The sequence below is a fragment of the Nycticebus coucang genome, chromosome 18, assembly GCF_027406575.1.
Source record: "Nycticebus coucang isolate mNycCou1 chromosome 18, mNycCou1.pri, whole genome shotgun sequence".
In the NCBI taxonomy this organism is placed as follows: domain Eukaryota; kingdom Metazoa; phylum Chordata; class Mammalia; order Primates; family Lorisidae; genus Nycticebus; species Nycticebus coucang.
This window is the reverse complement of record NC_069797.1, coordinates 11,522,245-11,538,995: the sequence shown is the minus strand read 5'-3', so window position 1 is coordinate 11,538,995 and position 16,751 is coordinate 11,522,245. Positions and strand designations below refer to the sequence as shown.

At 40.8% G+C, this 16,751-nt stretch overlaps 1 protein-coding gene and 1 non-coding gene across 3 annotated transcripts in view; both read left to right on the top strand.

Moving 5' to 3' along the window:
• Positions 1 to 16,751, top strand: part of PRPSAP2 (phosphoribosyl pyrophosphate synthetase associated protein 2) — a 79,165-nt gene that overhangs the window by 35,299 nt on the left and 27,115 nt on the right. For both annotated transcript variants that reach the window (XM_053568626.1, XM_053568627.1), the window contains one exon: positions 11,718 to 11,866. In XM_053568626.1, coding sequence (XP_053424601.1) covers positions 11,718 to 11,866 — 149 coding nt within the window. The remainder of the gene's footprint in view (positions 1 to 11,717; positions 11,867 to 16,751) is intronic.
• Positions 8,491 to 8,620, top strand: LOC128571417 (small nucleolar RNA SNORA70). The gene has a single exon (XR_008375834.1). It is a non-coding gene; the product is annotated as a small nucleolar RNA SNORA70 (small nucleolar RNA).

Here is a 16,751-nt window from a genome sequence, read left to right as displayed (position 1 = left end):
AGGGGCAGAGTGAGACCGGTTTTGGCACACTGGGTAAGTGGATAGCCACTTCAGCAGTGATTCCAGCGAGAAAGCTGGGAAAGCTTCTGCTCAGCAAGTTTACAAGTTCAAAGTGCCTTTTAAGTGGGCTGAAGAGAGATTTAGGGTGTCTACCTGCTGGGGTTTGAGAAATCAGCAGCCTCCAGTCGTATCAGAACTGTGACTAACATCTCATACCCCAGAAGACCACGTGTTGCCCAGACAATATTCAATAACATATACAAACTGCTTTGTTTATGGTTGTGTATTTTTTTCTTTTTTTTTGTTTGTTTGGTTTTTTTTTGTTTGTTTATTTTGACGTTGTTGATGTTCTTTTGTTTTTTAACTTCAATGTTTTCCACACAGATCCCTTTTTCTTTCTCAATTTTTCTAGTTTAATTATAATTTCCCATTGCTGCCTTTTTTAATAACTACAACTTCATTTTTGCTAGTGTTTCTACCCCTATCATTTGGTTTTTCACCCAATTGTATCCCCGTAAAGTTTTCTGTTTGCTTGTTTTGGTTTGATTTATCGCATTTTTGTCTTTCCTCTCTACTTGGTGGAGGTGGGGTACTGTGTCTGATCAGGTTAGCAAAGAGCTGCTGACCTCAAGGGAACCACCCAACTGGGCACCCTTGGAAGGTGGGGTTTTTTAAGGTTGTGTCAAAGTACCCTACTGTACACCTATATTGCCCTGTCTCCCTCTTTCTGTACCTCTCTTCTTTTTGTCAATATTCCTTATCCCCACCCCCTCTCCTTTCTCTATCTTTCTGTTTTTTCTTATCACTCAGTCCTCCTTTCTTTCATCCCTTTTTTGCTCCTCAACCTTCTCACCCTTCTGGTCCTGTAACCCTTAGTCCACAGGCACAAGAACTTAAGAGCAAGAGGAAGTGAAAGGAAAATTAGGGCAAGGAAACAGATAAAGGAAATCACTCATGAGGAAGAATCAGCAGAAAACTCCAGACAACAGGAAGAACCAGTCCAGAACAACCCCTCCAAGGGACCATGAGGTAGCTACTGCAGAGGATTCCACCTATACAGAAATGTTAGGAATGACAGAAAGGGAATTCAGAATACACATGTTGAAAACAATGCAAGAAATGATGGAAACAATGAAGGAAACTGCTAATAAAGTGGAAAATAACCAAAAGGAAATCCAAAAACAGAATCAAATAAGAGATGAACGATATGAAGACTATAAAAAGGATATAGCAGAGCTGAAGGAAATGAAACAATCAGGGAACTTAAAGATGCAATGGAAAGTATCAGCAACAGGTTAGACCATGCAGAAGAAAGAATTTCAGAGGTAGAAGACAAAGTTTTTGAGATAACTCAGATAGTGAAAGAGGCAGAAAAGAAGAGAGAGAAAGCAGAACGTTCACTGTCAGAATTATGGGACTTTATGAAGCGTTCCAACATATGAGTTATAGGAATTCCAGAAGGGGAAGAAGAATGCCCCGGAGGAATGGAAGCCATACTAGAGAATATTATAAAAGAAAATTTCCCAAACATCACCAAAGATTCTGACACACTGCTTTCAGAGGGCTATCGGACCCCAGGTCGCCTCAACTCTAACCGAGCTTCTCCAAGACACATTGTGATGAACCTGTCCAAAGTCAAGACAAAAGAAAAGATTCTGCAAGCTGCCAGGAGTAAGCGCCAGTTGACCTACAGGGGCAAATCCATCAGAGTGACCGCAGACTTCTCTAATGAAACTTTCCAAGCAAGAAGACAATGGTCATCTACCTTTAATCTACTTAAACAGAACAATTTTCAGCTGAGAATTCTGTACCCTGCTAAGCTAAGCTTCAAAATTGACGGAGAAATCAAATCATTTACCGATATACAAACATTGAGGAAATTTGCCACAACAAGACCGGCTCTACAGGAAATACTTCAACCTGTTCTGCACACTGACCACCACAATGGATCAGCAGCAAAGTAAGAACTCAGAAATTAAAGGACAGAACCTAACCTCCACACTGATGCAAAAGATAAAACTAAGCAATGGACTCTCACCAAATAAGACGAATAGAATACTACCACACTTATCAATTATCTCCATAAAGGTTAATGGCTTGAATTCCCCACTGAAGAGACATAGATTGGCTGACTGGATTAAAAAACACAAGCCATCCATTTGCTGTCTGCAAGAAACACACCTGGCTTCAAAAGACAAATTAAAGCTCCGAGTCAAGGGTTGGAAGACAATTTTTCAGGCAAATGGAATTCAGAAGAAAAGAGGAGTTGCAATCTTATTTTCAGATACATGTGGATTTAAAGCAACTAAAGTCAAAAAAGACAAAGGTGGTCACTTTATATTGGTCAAGGGAAAACTACAACAAGAAGACATTTCAATTCTAAATATTTATGCACCTAATTTAAATGCTCCCAGATTCTTGAAGCAGACCTTACTCAGTCTGAGCAATATGATATCTGATAATACCATCATAACAGGGGACTTTAACACACCTCTTACAGAGCTGGACAGATCCTCTAAACAGGAATTAAAGATATAAGAGATTTAAATGAGACCCTAGAACAACTCGGCTTGATAGACGCATATAGAACACTCCATCCCAAAGACAAAGAATATACATTCTTCTCATCACCCCATGGAACATTATCCAAAATTGATCATATCCTGGGACACAAAACAAATATCAACAGAATCAAAAGAATTGAAATTTTACCTTGTATCTTCTCAGACCATAAGGCACTAAAGGTGGAACTCAACTCTAACAAAAATGCTCGACCCCACCCAAAGGCATGGAAATTAAACAATCTTCTGTTGAATAACAGATGGGTGCAGGAAGAAATAAAACAGGAAATCATTAACTTCCTTGAGCATAACAACAATGAAGACACAAGCTACCAAAACCTGTGGGATACTGCAAAAGCAGTTTTGAGAGGAAAATTCATCGCTTTAGATGCCTACATTCGAAAAACAGAAAGAGAGCACATCAACAATCTCACAAGAGATCTTATGGAATTGGAAAAAGAAGAACAATCTAAGCCTAAACTCAGTAGAAGAAAAGAAATATCCAAAATCAAATCAGAGATCAATGAAATTGAAAACAAAAGAATCATTCAGAAAATTAATGAAACAAGGAGTTGGTTTTTTGAAAAAATAAATAAAATAGATAAACCATTGGCCAGACTAACTAGAAATAGAAAAGTAAAATCTCTAGTAACCTCAATCAGAAACGATAAAGGGGAAATAACAACTGATCCCACAGAGATACAAGAGATCATCTCTGAATACTACCAGAAACTCTATGCCCAGAAATTTGACAATGTGAAGGAAATGGATCAATATTTGGAATCACACCCTCTCCCTAGACTTAGCCAGGAAGAAATAGAGCTCCTGAACAGACCAATTTCAAGCACTGAGATCAAAGAAACAGTAAAAAAGCTTCCATCTAAAAAATGCCCTGGTCCAGATGGCTTCACTCCAGAATTCTATCAAACCTTCAAGGAAGAGCTTATTCCTGTACTGCAGAAATTATTCCCAAAAACTGAGGAAGAAGGAATCTTCCCCAACACATTCTATGAAGCAAACATCACCCTGATACCAAAACCAGGAAAAGACTCAAACAAAAAGGAGAATTTCAGACCAATCTCACTCATGAATATAGATGGAAAAATTCTCAACAAAATCCTAGCCAATAGATTACAGCTTATCATCAAAAAAGTCATTCATCATGATCAAGTAGGCTTCATCCCAGGGATGCAAGGCTGGTTTAACATACGCAAGTCCATAAACGTTATCCACCATATTAACAGAGGCAAAAATAAAGATCACATGATCCTCTCAGTAGATGCAGAAAAAGCATTTGATAAAATCCAGCATCCTTTTCTAATTAGAACACTGAAGAGTATAGGCATAGGTGGCACATTTCTAAAACTGATTGAAGCTATCTATGACCAACCCACAGCCAATATTTTACTGAATGGAGTAAAACTGAAAGCTTTTCCTCTTAGAACTGGAACCAGACAAGGTTGTCCTGTGTCACCTTTACTATTCAACATAGTGCTGGAAGTTCTAGCCAATACAATTAAGCAAGACAAGGAAATAAAGGGAATCCAAATGGGAGCAGAGGAGGTCAAACTCTCCCTCTTTGCTGACGACATGATCTTATACTTAGAGAACCCCAAAGACTCAACCACAAGACTCCTAGAAGTCATCAAAAAATACAGTAATGTTTCAGGATATAAAATCAACGTCCACAAGTCAGTAGCCTTTGTATACACCAATAACAGTCAAGATGAGAAACTAATTAAGGACACAACTCCCTTCACCATAGTTTCAAAGAAAATGAAATACCTAGGAATATACCTAACGAAGGAGGTGAAGGACCTCTATAAAGAAAACTATGAACTCCTCAGAAAGGAAATAGCAGAGGATATTAACAAATGGAAGAACATACCATGCTCCTGGATGGGAACAATCAACATTGTTAAAATGTCTATACTTCCCAAAGCAATCTACCTATTCAATGCCATTCCTATCAAAGTACCTACATCGTACTTTCAAGATTTGGAAAAAATGATTCTGCGTTTTGTATGGAACTGGAAAAAACCCCATATAGCTAAGGCAGTTCTTTGTAACAAAAATAAAGCTGGGGGCATCAGCATACCAGATTTTAGTCTGTACTACAAAGCCATAGTGGTCAAGACAGCATGGTACTGGCACAAAAATAGAGACATAGACACTTGGAATCGAATTGAACACCAAGAAATGAAACTAACATCTTACAACCACCTAATCTTCGATAAACCAAACAAGAACTTACCTTGGGGGAAAGACTCCCTATTCAATAAATGGTGTTGGGAGAACTGGATGTCTACATGTAAAAGACTGAAACTGGACCCACACCTTTCCCCACTCACAAAAATTGACTGAAGATGGATAAAGGACTTAAATTTAAGGCATGAAACAATAAAAATCCTCCAAGAAAGCATAGGAAAAACACTGGAAGATATTGGCCTGGGGGAAGACTTCATGAAGAAGACTGCCATGGCAATTGCAACAACAACAAAAATAAACAAATGGGACTTCATTAAACTGAAAAGCTTCTGTACAGCTAAGGAGACAATAACCAAAGCAAAGAGACAACCCACACAATGGGAAAGGATATGTGCATATTTTCAATCAGACAAAAGCTTGATAACCAGGATCTATAGAGAACTCAAATTAATCCACATGAAAAAAGCCAACAATCCCTTATATCAATGGGCAAGAGACATGAATAGAACTTTCTCTAAAGACGACAGACAAATGGCTAACAAACACATGAAAAAATGTTCATCATCTCTATATATTAGAGAAATGCAAATCAAAACATCCCTGAGATATCTAACCCCAGTGAGAATGGCCCACATCACAAAATCTCAAAACTGCAGATGCTGGCGTGGATGTGGAGAGAAGGGAACGCTTTTACACTGCTGGTGGGACTGCAAACTAGTACAACCCTTCTGGAAGGAAGTATGGAGAAACCTCAAAGCACTCAACCTAGACCTCCCATTCGATCCTGCAATCCCATTACTGGGCATCTACCCAGAAGGAAAAAAATCCTTTTATCATAAGGACACTTGTACTAGACTGTTTATTGCAGCTCAATTTACAATCGCCAAAATGTGGAAAGAGCCTAAATGCCCACCAACCCAGGAATGGATTAACAAGCTGTGGTATATGTATACCATGGAATACTATTCAGCCATTAAAAAAAATGGAGACTTTACATCCTTCGTATTAACCTGGATGGAAGTGGAAGACATTATTCTTAGTAAAGCATCACAAGAATGGAGAAGCATGAATCCTATGTACTCAATCTTGATATGAGGACAATTAATGACAATTAAGGTTATGGGGGGGGAAGCAGAAAGAGGGATGGAGGGAGGGGGTGGGGCCTTAGTGTGTGTCACACTTTATGGGGGCAAGACATGATTGCAAGAGGGACTTTACCTAACAATTGCAATCAGTGTAACCTGGCTTATTGTACCCTCAATGAATCCCCAACAATAAAAAAAAAAAAAATCTTGAAATAGAATGATTTGAGAATGAATTTAAACTTCTTTTTGTCTTAAAGTTCTTTTTTTTATTTTAATTTATTTATTTATATTAAATCATAACTATAATTATGGGGTACAGTGTGCTGATTTGATATACAATGTGGAATGCTTAAATCAAACTGATTAACATAGCCATCATCTTACTTATTTGTTGTGGTAAACTTCTTGAGATCATTATGAAAAAGCAACAGAGCTCTCTCCCTAGTTGTATAGTGCATGTGGGATATCTAGTAGATGGGATTTCCCACGACTCACAGACTCCACATACTCAGCACTAGTTAGAATTTTCAAGTACACTGCTCTTCGTGTGTTGTAGAAATGCCTTGTCTTTGCCTAGGATGGGAGTACTAGTGGGATTCAATATAATCCCTAATGGGTTTTTTTTGGTTTGTTTTTAGTGAATCTTGGGAGCTGTTAGTAAGAACTTATATTGAATTTGTGGTGTTGGAAAACCAAAACTGGAGAACTTGTTGGCTCCTTAAATGTGTGAACAGTTACTATGTATTGCGTATTAGGTGCCTGGGATGGAAAAAAGAGTAAGACTCAGTGCTGTCCTCAGGAGTCCAGTCCAGGGGGGCTGCAGCATGCCCTGAAGCAAGGTACAAGACAGCGAGGAGGAGCGGGGGAGAGAGTCAGAGTAAAAACTGGGGCAGTTACATGCCATGGTAAAAGTAGCTCTTTAAAAAGCTGGGGCAGGTGTATTAAAATCAACCAAATAGAGATAAAAAAGATAACATCAGAATTGTAACCATTATGAACTGAAAACAGTTTCAAAATATTAAAGGGAAACACTGATGATTGCAAGGAGAAATAGAGACATCCCTAATAATAATCAGCAGTTGACTCCCTCCTCTCTCAGTGGTTGGCTGAACTAACAGACTGGAAGCTGGTGAGGATGCAGAAGACGCAGATGCCGTCAGCCAGCTGAGCCTGATCAGCGCTGCACAGACCACTCAAGGGCAGCAGGACATGCGTCCTTTTTGAGCCAGAACTTGTTTAGTAAGAAAGACCATATTCTGGGCCATAAAATAATCCTCACATTTAAAATTATTGAAGCCATACAAAATAAGAATATTTTTAATAACAGAAGTGTCTTTGGCTTAGCACCTGTAGTACAGTGGTTACAGTCCCAGCTACAGGGGCTGGCGGGTTCAAACCCAGCCTAGGCCAGTTAAACAACAATGACAACTGCAACAAAAAATAGCCTGACGTGGCGGGCGCCTGTAGTCCCAACTACTTGGGAGGCCTAAGCAAGAGAATCGCTTGAGCCCAAGAGTCTGAGGTTGCTGTGAGCTGTGAAACTACGGAAAACTACGGCACTCTACCAAGAGCAACATAGTGAAACTCTGTGTCAAAAAAAAAAAAAAAAGAAGTCTTTGGAAAAGTCCTAAATATTTGTTAATAGTGACTAAATGATATAGTTTTAGATAAACCATGAGTCAAAGAAGAAATCAAAAGGGAAATTAGGAAGTATTTAGAACTGAATGAAAATGAAAACATAAAATTTGTAGTATGCCACTAAAACAATACATAGGGAGAGATCTATGTACTTTTATTAGAAAGAAGATCTCAAATCAATGATCTTTGCTTCCACCTAAGATACTAGAAATAGCTAAGCAAAATAAAACCAAAGTAGGCATAAGAAAGAAAATAATGAAGATTAAAGCATAAACCAATGAAATAGAAAATAAAAAACAGCAGAGAAAAGCAATGAAAGCTGAATTAGTGATTTCTTTGAGGAAATCAATAAAATTAATAAATGAAATTCACCATTGAAATCTGGGCCTGAGAATTTTCTTTATGGGAAATTTTTCAGTTTAATTTTCTTTGATAGCTCTATTCAGATTATCTAGTTCTTCTTGAGTAGACTTTGGTAGTTTGCTTTTTTCAAGGAATTTGTCCATTTCCCCTAAGTTGTAGAATGTATTTTCTCCTTATCCTTTCAACATCTGTAGAATTTATAGTGATACCACTCTTTTTTCCTAACATTGGCAATTCATGTCTTCTATTGTTGCTGACCAGTCTGGATAGAGGCTACTTTAACATTTTAAAATATCAATAAATGTAATTTATATTAATGAACTAAAATAGATTAAGCATAGTGGCTTCTGCTTGTAATCATAGCCCTCTGGAAGGCCAAGGCAGGAGGATCACTTGAGGTCAGGAGTTTGAGACCAGCCTGAGCAAGAGTGAGACCTGTCTTTACTAAAAACAAGAAAATTAGCTGAGTGCAGTGGCATGTGCTTGTAGTTCCAGCTACTCAGGAGGCTGAGGCAGGAGGATCACTTAAGCCCAGGAGTTTGAGGTTGCTGTGAGCTAGGCTGACACCATGGCACTGTAGCCTGGGCAACAGAGCATGACTGTGTCTCAGGAAAAAAAACAAAACCCTAAGTCATGTACAACTAATTAAGCTGATCATGCTCCTTTCTCTTGGGGGCCTGATGTGCGGTGGCTGCGAATAGCAGCCTCCTTGGTAGTATGCACAGCCTGGAGCTTGTATGGCTTGGAAACAGACCTTTCCTAGTGTATGTTCATGTGTGAGGCAGCCTTGTGCTATCCCCAGTCTAGGCTCCCGTTGGATGTGTGTGGTGCCTTTGGAAAACTGGGCATGGGTTCACATTGGCCAAGTTGCCATGTCCATCACACCAAACTGCAGAACAAGAAGCATGTGATAGAGGCCTGAGTTCCAAGTTCCTTGGCCACCAGAAAATACACATCTGAAAGAAATGGGGCTTTCCCAAATTTAATATAGATGAATTTAAAGGTAAGGTGGCTAAGAAGCACATCATCCCAGGTGGCTCTGCAGTCAAATATATCCCCAGTTTTGGCCCCCAAGACAAGTGTTGGGCCCTGCACTCAGGAGGGCTTCCCCTCTGTTGCCCCCTCATTTGCGCCCATCAATAAATCCTACTTCGTGTACAAAAAAAAAAATTTTTTTTTTTTTTTAAATGAAAAACTGTATCATCTGGTAGATTCAAAAAGCATTTGGCAAAATCCATCTTCTATTCCTGATAAAACCTTAAGCAAACTGGGAATAGACAAGGACTTCCTCATCTGATAAAGGGATTATGAAAAACTTAGAGCTAATATCACATTTAGTGATGAAAGATTTGCTTGTGTTCCCCTGAGATCAGGGGCAGGATGAGGATGTATGTTCTTCTTGCTTCTGTTCAACATTCAACTACATAGAGGTTCTAGACAGTGCAATAAAAAGGAAAAAGGAAAGGAATCCAATACAGAAAGGCTAGAAACAAAGCAGATGTCATTTGCAAATGGCATGATCGTTTATATAGAAAAGCAGGTAGAATCTATAAATATGTGACTGGTGAGTGAGTGGTCAGTGAAAAAAAGAATCTACAGAAATGCTAAAATGTAGCAGTTTAGTAGACTTGCAGGATACAAGACTAATATACAAATATACTAATAAACAAAAATCAACTTCGTATTTCTGTATACTAGAAATGAATGATTGTAAATTGAAATTAAAAAAATGATTCAAAGACCCCCAAAGTAAGTGACACCCTTAGGAATGAATCTAAGAAAAGATGTATAAGACCTGTACATGGAAAACTAGAAAACATTGCTAAGAGAAATTAAAGAAGATCAACATTAATGGAGAGAGGTACTGTATTCATGGGTTGAAAAGCTCATATTGTTAAGATGTCATTTCTTCCCAGATTGGTCTATAGAATTGACATCATACCAATCAAAATTTTAGCAGTTTTTTTTTTAGAAATGGAAGTTGATTCTGAAATTCATACAAAAATGGAAAGAACCTAAAATAGTCAGAACAACTTTGAAAAAGAACAAGTTGGAGATCTAACACCACTTATAGTCAAGATTTATTTATAAAGTTATAGCAGTCATGATAATATTGAGATAAAGATATAAAAATCGGAAGCAGAACAGAATAGAGAGTCCAAAAATAGACTCATATATCTGTAGAACTGATTTTTAATAAAGGTGCAAACACAATTTAATGGAGAAAAGACAATCTTTTCAACAGATAGTGGTGCTGGACTATTGGATGTTCATTTGCAAAATAATAAATTTTGAGCCACACCTTGCAGCACATACAAAAATCAATTCAAAATGAGTCATAGACCTAAGTGAAAAACCTAAAACTTTAAAACCTTCAGTTTTAAAGGGGTGTGGTGACTTAGGCCTGTAATCCTAGTACTTTGGGAGGCTGGGACAGAAGGATCACTTGAGGCCAGGAGTTGAAGACAAGCCTGGGCAATATAGTGATAATCCATCTCTACAAAAAATAAATTAGTGGGGCATGATGGTATGCACCTATAATCCCACCTACTCGGGAGGCTGAGGCAGGAGGATCATTTTAGCCCAGGAGTTTGAGGTTGCTATGAGCTATGATGGCACCACTGCGCTCTAGCCTGGGTGACAGAGTGAGTCTTTTCTCTAAAAAAAAATTTCTAGAGAAAAACATAGAGACAAGTCTTTGTAATATTGGGTTTAAGCCAAGACTTCTTTGACACCAAAGACACAATTTATAAGAGAAAAAATAAGTAAGTTGGACTTCATCAGAATTAAATACTGCTTATGAGAGGAAAAGGCACAGAGTGGAAGAAAACATTTGTAAAGCATTTATCTCATAAAGGATTCGTTCTCAGGATATGTAGAGAGTTTTTAAAACTTAGTAAGGAAACCAGCCCATTTTAAAAATAGGCAAAAGAGGCCAGGTGCAGTGGCTCACACCTATAATCCCAGCACCTTGGGAGGCCCATTCAGATGGATTTCTTGAGCTCAGGTATTGAGACCAGCCTAAGCAAGAGTAAGAGGCTATCTCTACTAACAATAGAAAGACTAGCTGGGCATTGTGGCAGTTGCCTGTAGTCTCAGCTACCTGGGAGGCTGAGGTAGGAGGATGCCTTGAGCCCAAGAGTTTGAGGTTGCTGTGAGCTATCATGCCACAGCACTCCACCAAGGGTGACAGAGTAAGAGTCTTAAAAAAAAAAAAAAAAAATATATATATATATATATGCAAAAGAAGGCCAACCAAGTCTCACTCTGTTGCCCTGGGTAGACTGCCATGGTGTCATCATAGCTCACAGCAACCTGAAACTCCTGACCTCCCAAATAGCTGAGACTACAGACACTCACTCGCCACTACTCCTGGCTAGTCTTTCTATTTTTTGGTAGAGATGGGGTCTCACTTTTGCTCAGGCTGGTCTTGAACTCCTGAGCTCACCCGCCTTGGCCTCCTAGAGTGCTGGGATTATAGGCGTGAGCTGCCACTCCCGGCTTGGCAACTGTTTAATGGAGATTGTCTCGTATGGTTGGTCCTCACAGGTAGGTAGGTAGGTAGAATTGGTAGTTACAGGTCAGGAGGCTGAGAGCAGGTTAACTAGCTCACTCAGGCAGCTTGCAGACCAAGCCAGATGCTGCCCATCGTTGGTGCTGTTTCAAGAGGGAAGCGTTTAGCAGGTGGGGGTCTCCATAGTTAGTCCTGGATACTAAGTGTATGAGGCTGTTTTATTCTCTATTTTTCCTTATTCCCTTAAGAAACTGTATTTTACTTATGTTCTCTTAACATTTTCCCCTGGAATGTTAAAAGAAAACAAAGCTGTGTCGTCTTTGAGTTTATGTCTGATCTTTCCCTTAGGGCACAGTCTTTTGCCGAGCGTCTGCGTCTGGGAATTGCAGTGATTCATGGAGAAGCGCAGGATGCAGAGTCAGACTTGGTGGACGGACGCCATTCCCCGCCCATGGTCAGGAGTGTGGCTGCTATCCACCCTAGCCTGGAGATCCCCAGTAAGTTGCTGGAGCCTCTCAGATGTTTCCTCTGATGTGAAGGCTAACTAAACTGTTTTGTGTTTTTTTTTTCTTTTCAATGTGAACGTTCTCCTTTTTTTTTCTTATTAAGTTGGCAAAAACCATTTAACACCTTTCAGTCAGATGTAATGTTGATTCACTTTTCTGATGACCCTGTGAATAACAGAGCCCTTTACAAGCAGTCTTTCTTTGCAAGGCTTTATGACAGTGTCTGAACTATTTAGACTCAGTCATGGCATTTCAGAGAATTTTATTGATGCATTTAGAAGTATATCCTAGAGGGCGGCGCCTGTGGTTTAGTCGGTAAGGCGCCAGCCCCATATACCGAGGGTGGCGGGTTCAAACCCGGCCCCGGCTGAACTGCAACCAAAAAATAGCCGGGCGTTGTGGCGGGCGCCTGTAGTCCCAGCTACTCGGGAGGCTGAGGCAAGAGAATCGCTTAAGCCCAGGAGTTGGAGGTTGCTGTGAGCTGTGTGAGGCCACGGCACTCTACCGAGGGCCATAAAGTGAGACTCTGTCTCTACAAAAAAAAAAAAAAAAAAAGAAGTATATCCTAGAAAGTAGTTTTAACATAAGCAAAAAAGTTTTTGTATGTATAAAGTTAGTGACTATGGTGTATTTTTCTTACAATACAAAATATTGGAAAGGTTTAAATGATTTCACAGAGGGTAGGGCTTAGTAAGTTGTATCAGAACAGCTGATTATCCAGCCTTTAAAATAATCAGAACTATCTGGAAATAGGAGACAGTATCTGGAATATATGAATAAGCCAAAAATGTCTTAGTCACTTTAGCATAATAACCTTACACTAGACACTTTATAAACAAGAGAAATATATTATTCATAGTTCTAGAGGCTGTGTAGCTATGAAGTTCAAGACCAAGGTGCCAGCACTATGATACCTGGTAAAAGCCTGCTCCTCAGAAAGAGCACGCTCTTGCTGCACCCTGACATGGTGCAACTTTTATGAGAGTACTAATCCCATTCATGAGAGTGGAACATCATGACCTAATTACGTCCTTAAAGGCCCCAGCTCTTATCACCACTACAGTGGTTTTCAACATGAATTTGGAGTTGTGCAAACATTCAGACCATAACATTTTACTCCTGGACCCCAAAATTCATGTCCCTTTTAAATGCAAAATGCATTTATCATAATAGCCCTTAAAGTCTTAGCTTCAGTTAAGCATTTAACTTCTAGCATCAGTGCTGAAGTCCAAAATCTCATCTAGAGATCTTCTAAATTAGATATGGGTTAGACTCAACCTTAGATTCATTCTGAGGCAAATTTCTCTCCTGCTGTGCCTGCAAAAACAGACAAGTAGATGGTTCCAAAATGCAGTGATGGGACAGAAACAGGATAGACATTCCCATTCCAAACGGGAGAAATAGGAAAGAAAAGGACCAAGAACTGACCAAGTGCAAAACCCAGCAAGACAACATTAAATCTTAAGGCTCTAGAATAATCTTTAACTCAAAGGCCCACCTTTCAGCCACTGGGGCAGGGGTTGGCCCTGTAAGGCTCTGAGCAGCCCCACTCGTGGCTCTGCTGGGAGCACCCTGTGCAGCAACTTTTTACACATTGGGAGTCTCTAAGGCGGGTGTTACACACTGGTGGCTCTTCCAGTCTGGTGTGTTGGGGACAGCTCTGCCTCCACAACTATACCTGGCATTGCCTGATCAGGGTTCTCTGTGGTGGCCCTGCCCCTGTGGCAGTTCTCTGCCGGGACCCTGGTGCTTCTTGGGGCATCCTTTGAAGACCAGGTGGAGGTGGCCATACTTCCATAGCTTATGCTGTCTGCGTACCATGGAGATGGCAGTGCATAGACCTTCCATGGTTTACTGCCCAAGCTTTACCTTGGCCTACCTGGGCCATAGCTGAGGAGCCTAGGAGCACTGCTCAGAAGGCTGGGAAGGGAGCCCCAAAGATCTCAGAAACACCTTTGAGGATCGCTCCTCCATTGCCTTGATGACTGGCATCTGGCTTTCTTCTGACCACACTGACCTTCTTATCAGACACTGGCTTGGTCAGACCCCTGGGGTTTCAGCATGTTTTTGCATTCTCCATGTTATGGCCAGACTGATAATTTTCCATATATTTAAGTTCTGCTTCCTTTTTAATGATAAATTTCATCTTTGATTTGTTTCTCTCTTGCATTTTCTGTAAGCAGGCAGGAGAAGCCACACTGTATCTTCAGTACTTTGTGTAGAGATTTCTTCTGCCAAATACCTGTAAGTTCCACCTTTCACAAAACATTAGGAAATGAACACAATTCAGTCAAGTTCTTTACCACTTTAAAACAAGGATACCCTTTTCTCATTTCCAGCATGTTGTTCTTCATTTCTATCTGAAACCTCACCAGAAAAGTATTTATTGTCTGTATTTCTGCCAATATGCTGATTGTGATCACTTAGGTAACTTCTAAGAAGATTCAGGCTTTCTGCCACAGCACTCTACCCAGGGCAATAGCTTGAGGCTCTGTCTCAAAAAGAGAAGATTCAGGCTTTCTCTATAGCTCTGCTTTTCTTCTGAGCCTGTCTTAGTCCATTTTGTGTTGCTGTAACGTAACATCTGAGACTGGTATAGAAAAGACAATTACAGCTGGTCCTCAAATAACATCATTTTATTCAATGTCATTTTATTAACAATGTTGGTGGAAAAAACAACAATTCCTGCCAGGGCCATTGTCTGTGTGGAGCTTGCACGTTTTCCACATGTCCGTGTGGACTTTGTCCAGGTCCTGCAGTTTCCTCCCACTTCCCAAAGATGTGCATGTTAGGTTAACTGGTAAGTCTAAATCTTTCCAGTATGAATGAACGTGGGTATGGGTGTGAGTTATCCTGCTGTTTGAACAGTGTCCTGGCCGGGGTCGGCTCCCGCTGTGCACCCTGCTGGGATAAACTCTGCCCACCTGAGACCCTGAACTGGAATAAGTATGTTGGAAAATGAATGAATGAATACAAATTATTACAAAATAAACATTCATAAGGTATATGATAATCATACAAATACACAAAAGCAGTGAGGTGCCCAGTGAGCAGCTGTGTGTGTTCTCGTCTGTGAACTGTGCAGTGGGAGAAGCGCTTCTTGCAATTTTTAGTTTTCCAAACATTTATTCTTTGATTTAACCCACCATCACCATGACTACTGTCAATCACTGATTTGCCAAAAATTAGGTAAATATTTATCCTACTTGTTTTTATTAATCTCTCTTAAATGTACATATAGCTTACATTTATTTCACTGTTTAATATTAAAGTGTTTTGGGTCTTTATTTAGAAGTCTGACATGTTTTCATGACTAGAACTAAGCAGTAGGAATTCAACTCTTGTTTTATCAACTAGCCTAGGGCAAAATTGGTTTAATGCTACATCATTTGACTGGAAGTCACAATTTCCAAGAAACTGTTGATGACTTTAGGTGAGGACTTACTATATTCAGCTCATGTTTCAGCAAGTTCATAAGTTGAAGAGTCTGTGCCAGGGTTTGCTGCTTCTGGTGAGGGCTGCTGGCTAGGTTAAGATGTGGCAGAGAAGTAGCAGATGAGTGAGTGTGAACAGAGGGATCACCAGATGAGAGGGAGTGAGAGGCGAGAAAGCCAAGCTGGGTTTATAACAACCTGCTCTGGTGGGAACTAATTCATTCCCACGGGAATTCCCGCACTCCTCCGGGGTGGAGAATCAATCTATCAGGAAGGATCCCCCCATGCCCCAAACACCTCGCATGAGGCCCACCTCTCAGCACCACCACGTTGGGTCAGATTTTCATATGAGTTTGGTAGGGACAAGCCTGACCCAGCGATAGCAGAGCCCTCACCAGTCACTCTTCGTGGTCTGCACATGGCAGTATTGCCATATTTTAGCCACCTTCTGTTCCAGCCTCTGCCTGCTCTCCAGTTCTAGAAGCTACTTGTGCAGTTTAGGCATTTGATACAGCAGCACCTTCCTTCTCAGTACCAGTATTGGGCTAGGTAATTTATAAGTGACAGAAATGTATTACTCACAGTTCTGGGGGCTGGGACGTCCGCAGTGAAGCAGGCAGCAGAGGCAGTGTCTGAGCAGGGCCTGCTCTGCCTTTAAGGGGGTCCCTTACTGCTGCGCCTCACATGGGGGTGGGGTGGCTCCCCCAGCCTCTGTTTAAGAGGGTGCCTCATTGCTGTGCCTCATGTGGGGGGTGGGGCGGCTCCCCAGCCTCTGTTTAAGTGGTGCCTCATTCTGCGCCTTGCATGGTGGGGGGCAGGGTGGCTCCTACAGCCTCCGCAAGGGCAGGGAGTCCCAAAGGGTGCCACCTCTTAATAGCATCATGTTGGGTGTGAGGCGCCAGCATTGTGTTTGAGGGGGACCCAGCTATCAGGCTGTATTTGTGCCAGGACCAGGAGGGACCCTGAAGAATGGAAGTAGTGGCAGTGGTCTAGTAGAGTTGTGCACAAATTGGGTTTTGTTCTTGTTTTCAGGAAACTTTTGTCATGTTTTACTAACATTTTTTCAGTTAATAAAGAACACTACGTTTGTGGGCGGCGCCTGTGGCTCAGCGGGTAGGGTGCCGGCCCCATATGCCAAGGGTGGCAGGTTCAAACCCAGCCCTGACCAAACTGCAACAAAAAAAAAAAATAGCCGGGCGTTGTGGTGGGCGCCTGTAGTCCCAGCTACTTGGGAGGCTGAGCCAAAAGAATCGCCTAAGCCCAAGGATTTGGAGGTTGCTGTGAGCTGTGTGATGCCACGGCACTCTTCCGAGGGCGATAAGGTGAGACTCTGTCTCTACAAAAAAAAAAAAAGAATACTACCTTTGTTTGAATTTGTTGGGGAAGAAAAACTTTCTCTGTGTCCTAGGTTTGGTATAGGTAGCCTATGAATCAAACTGACA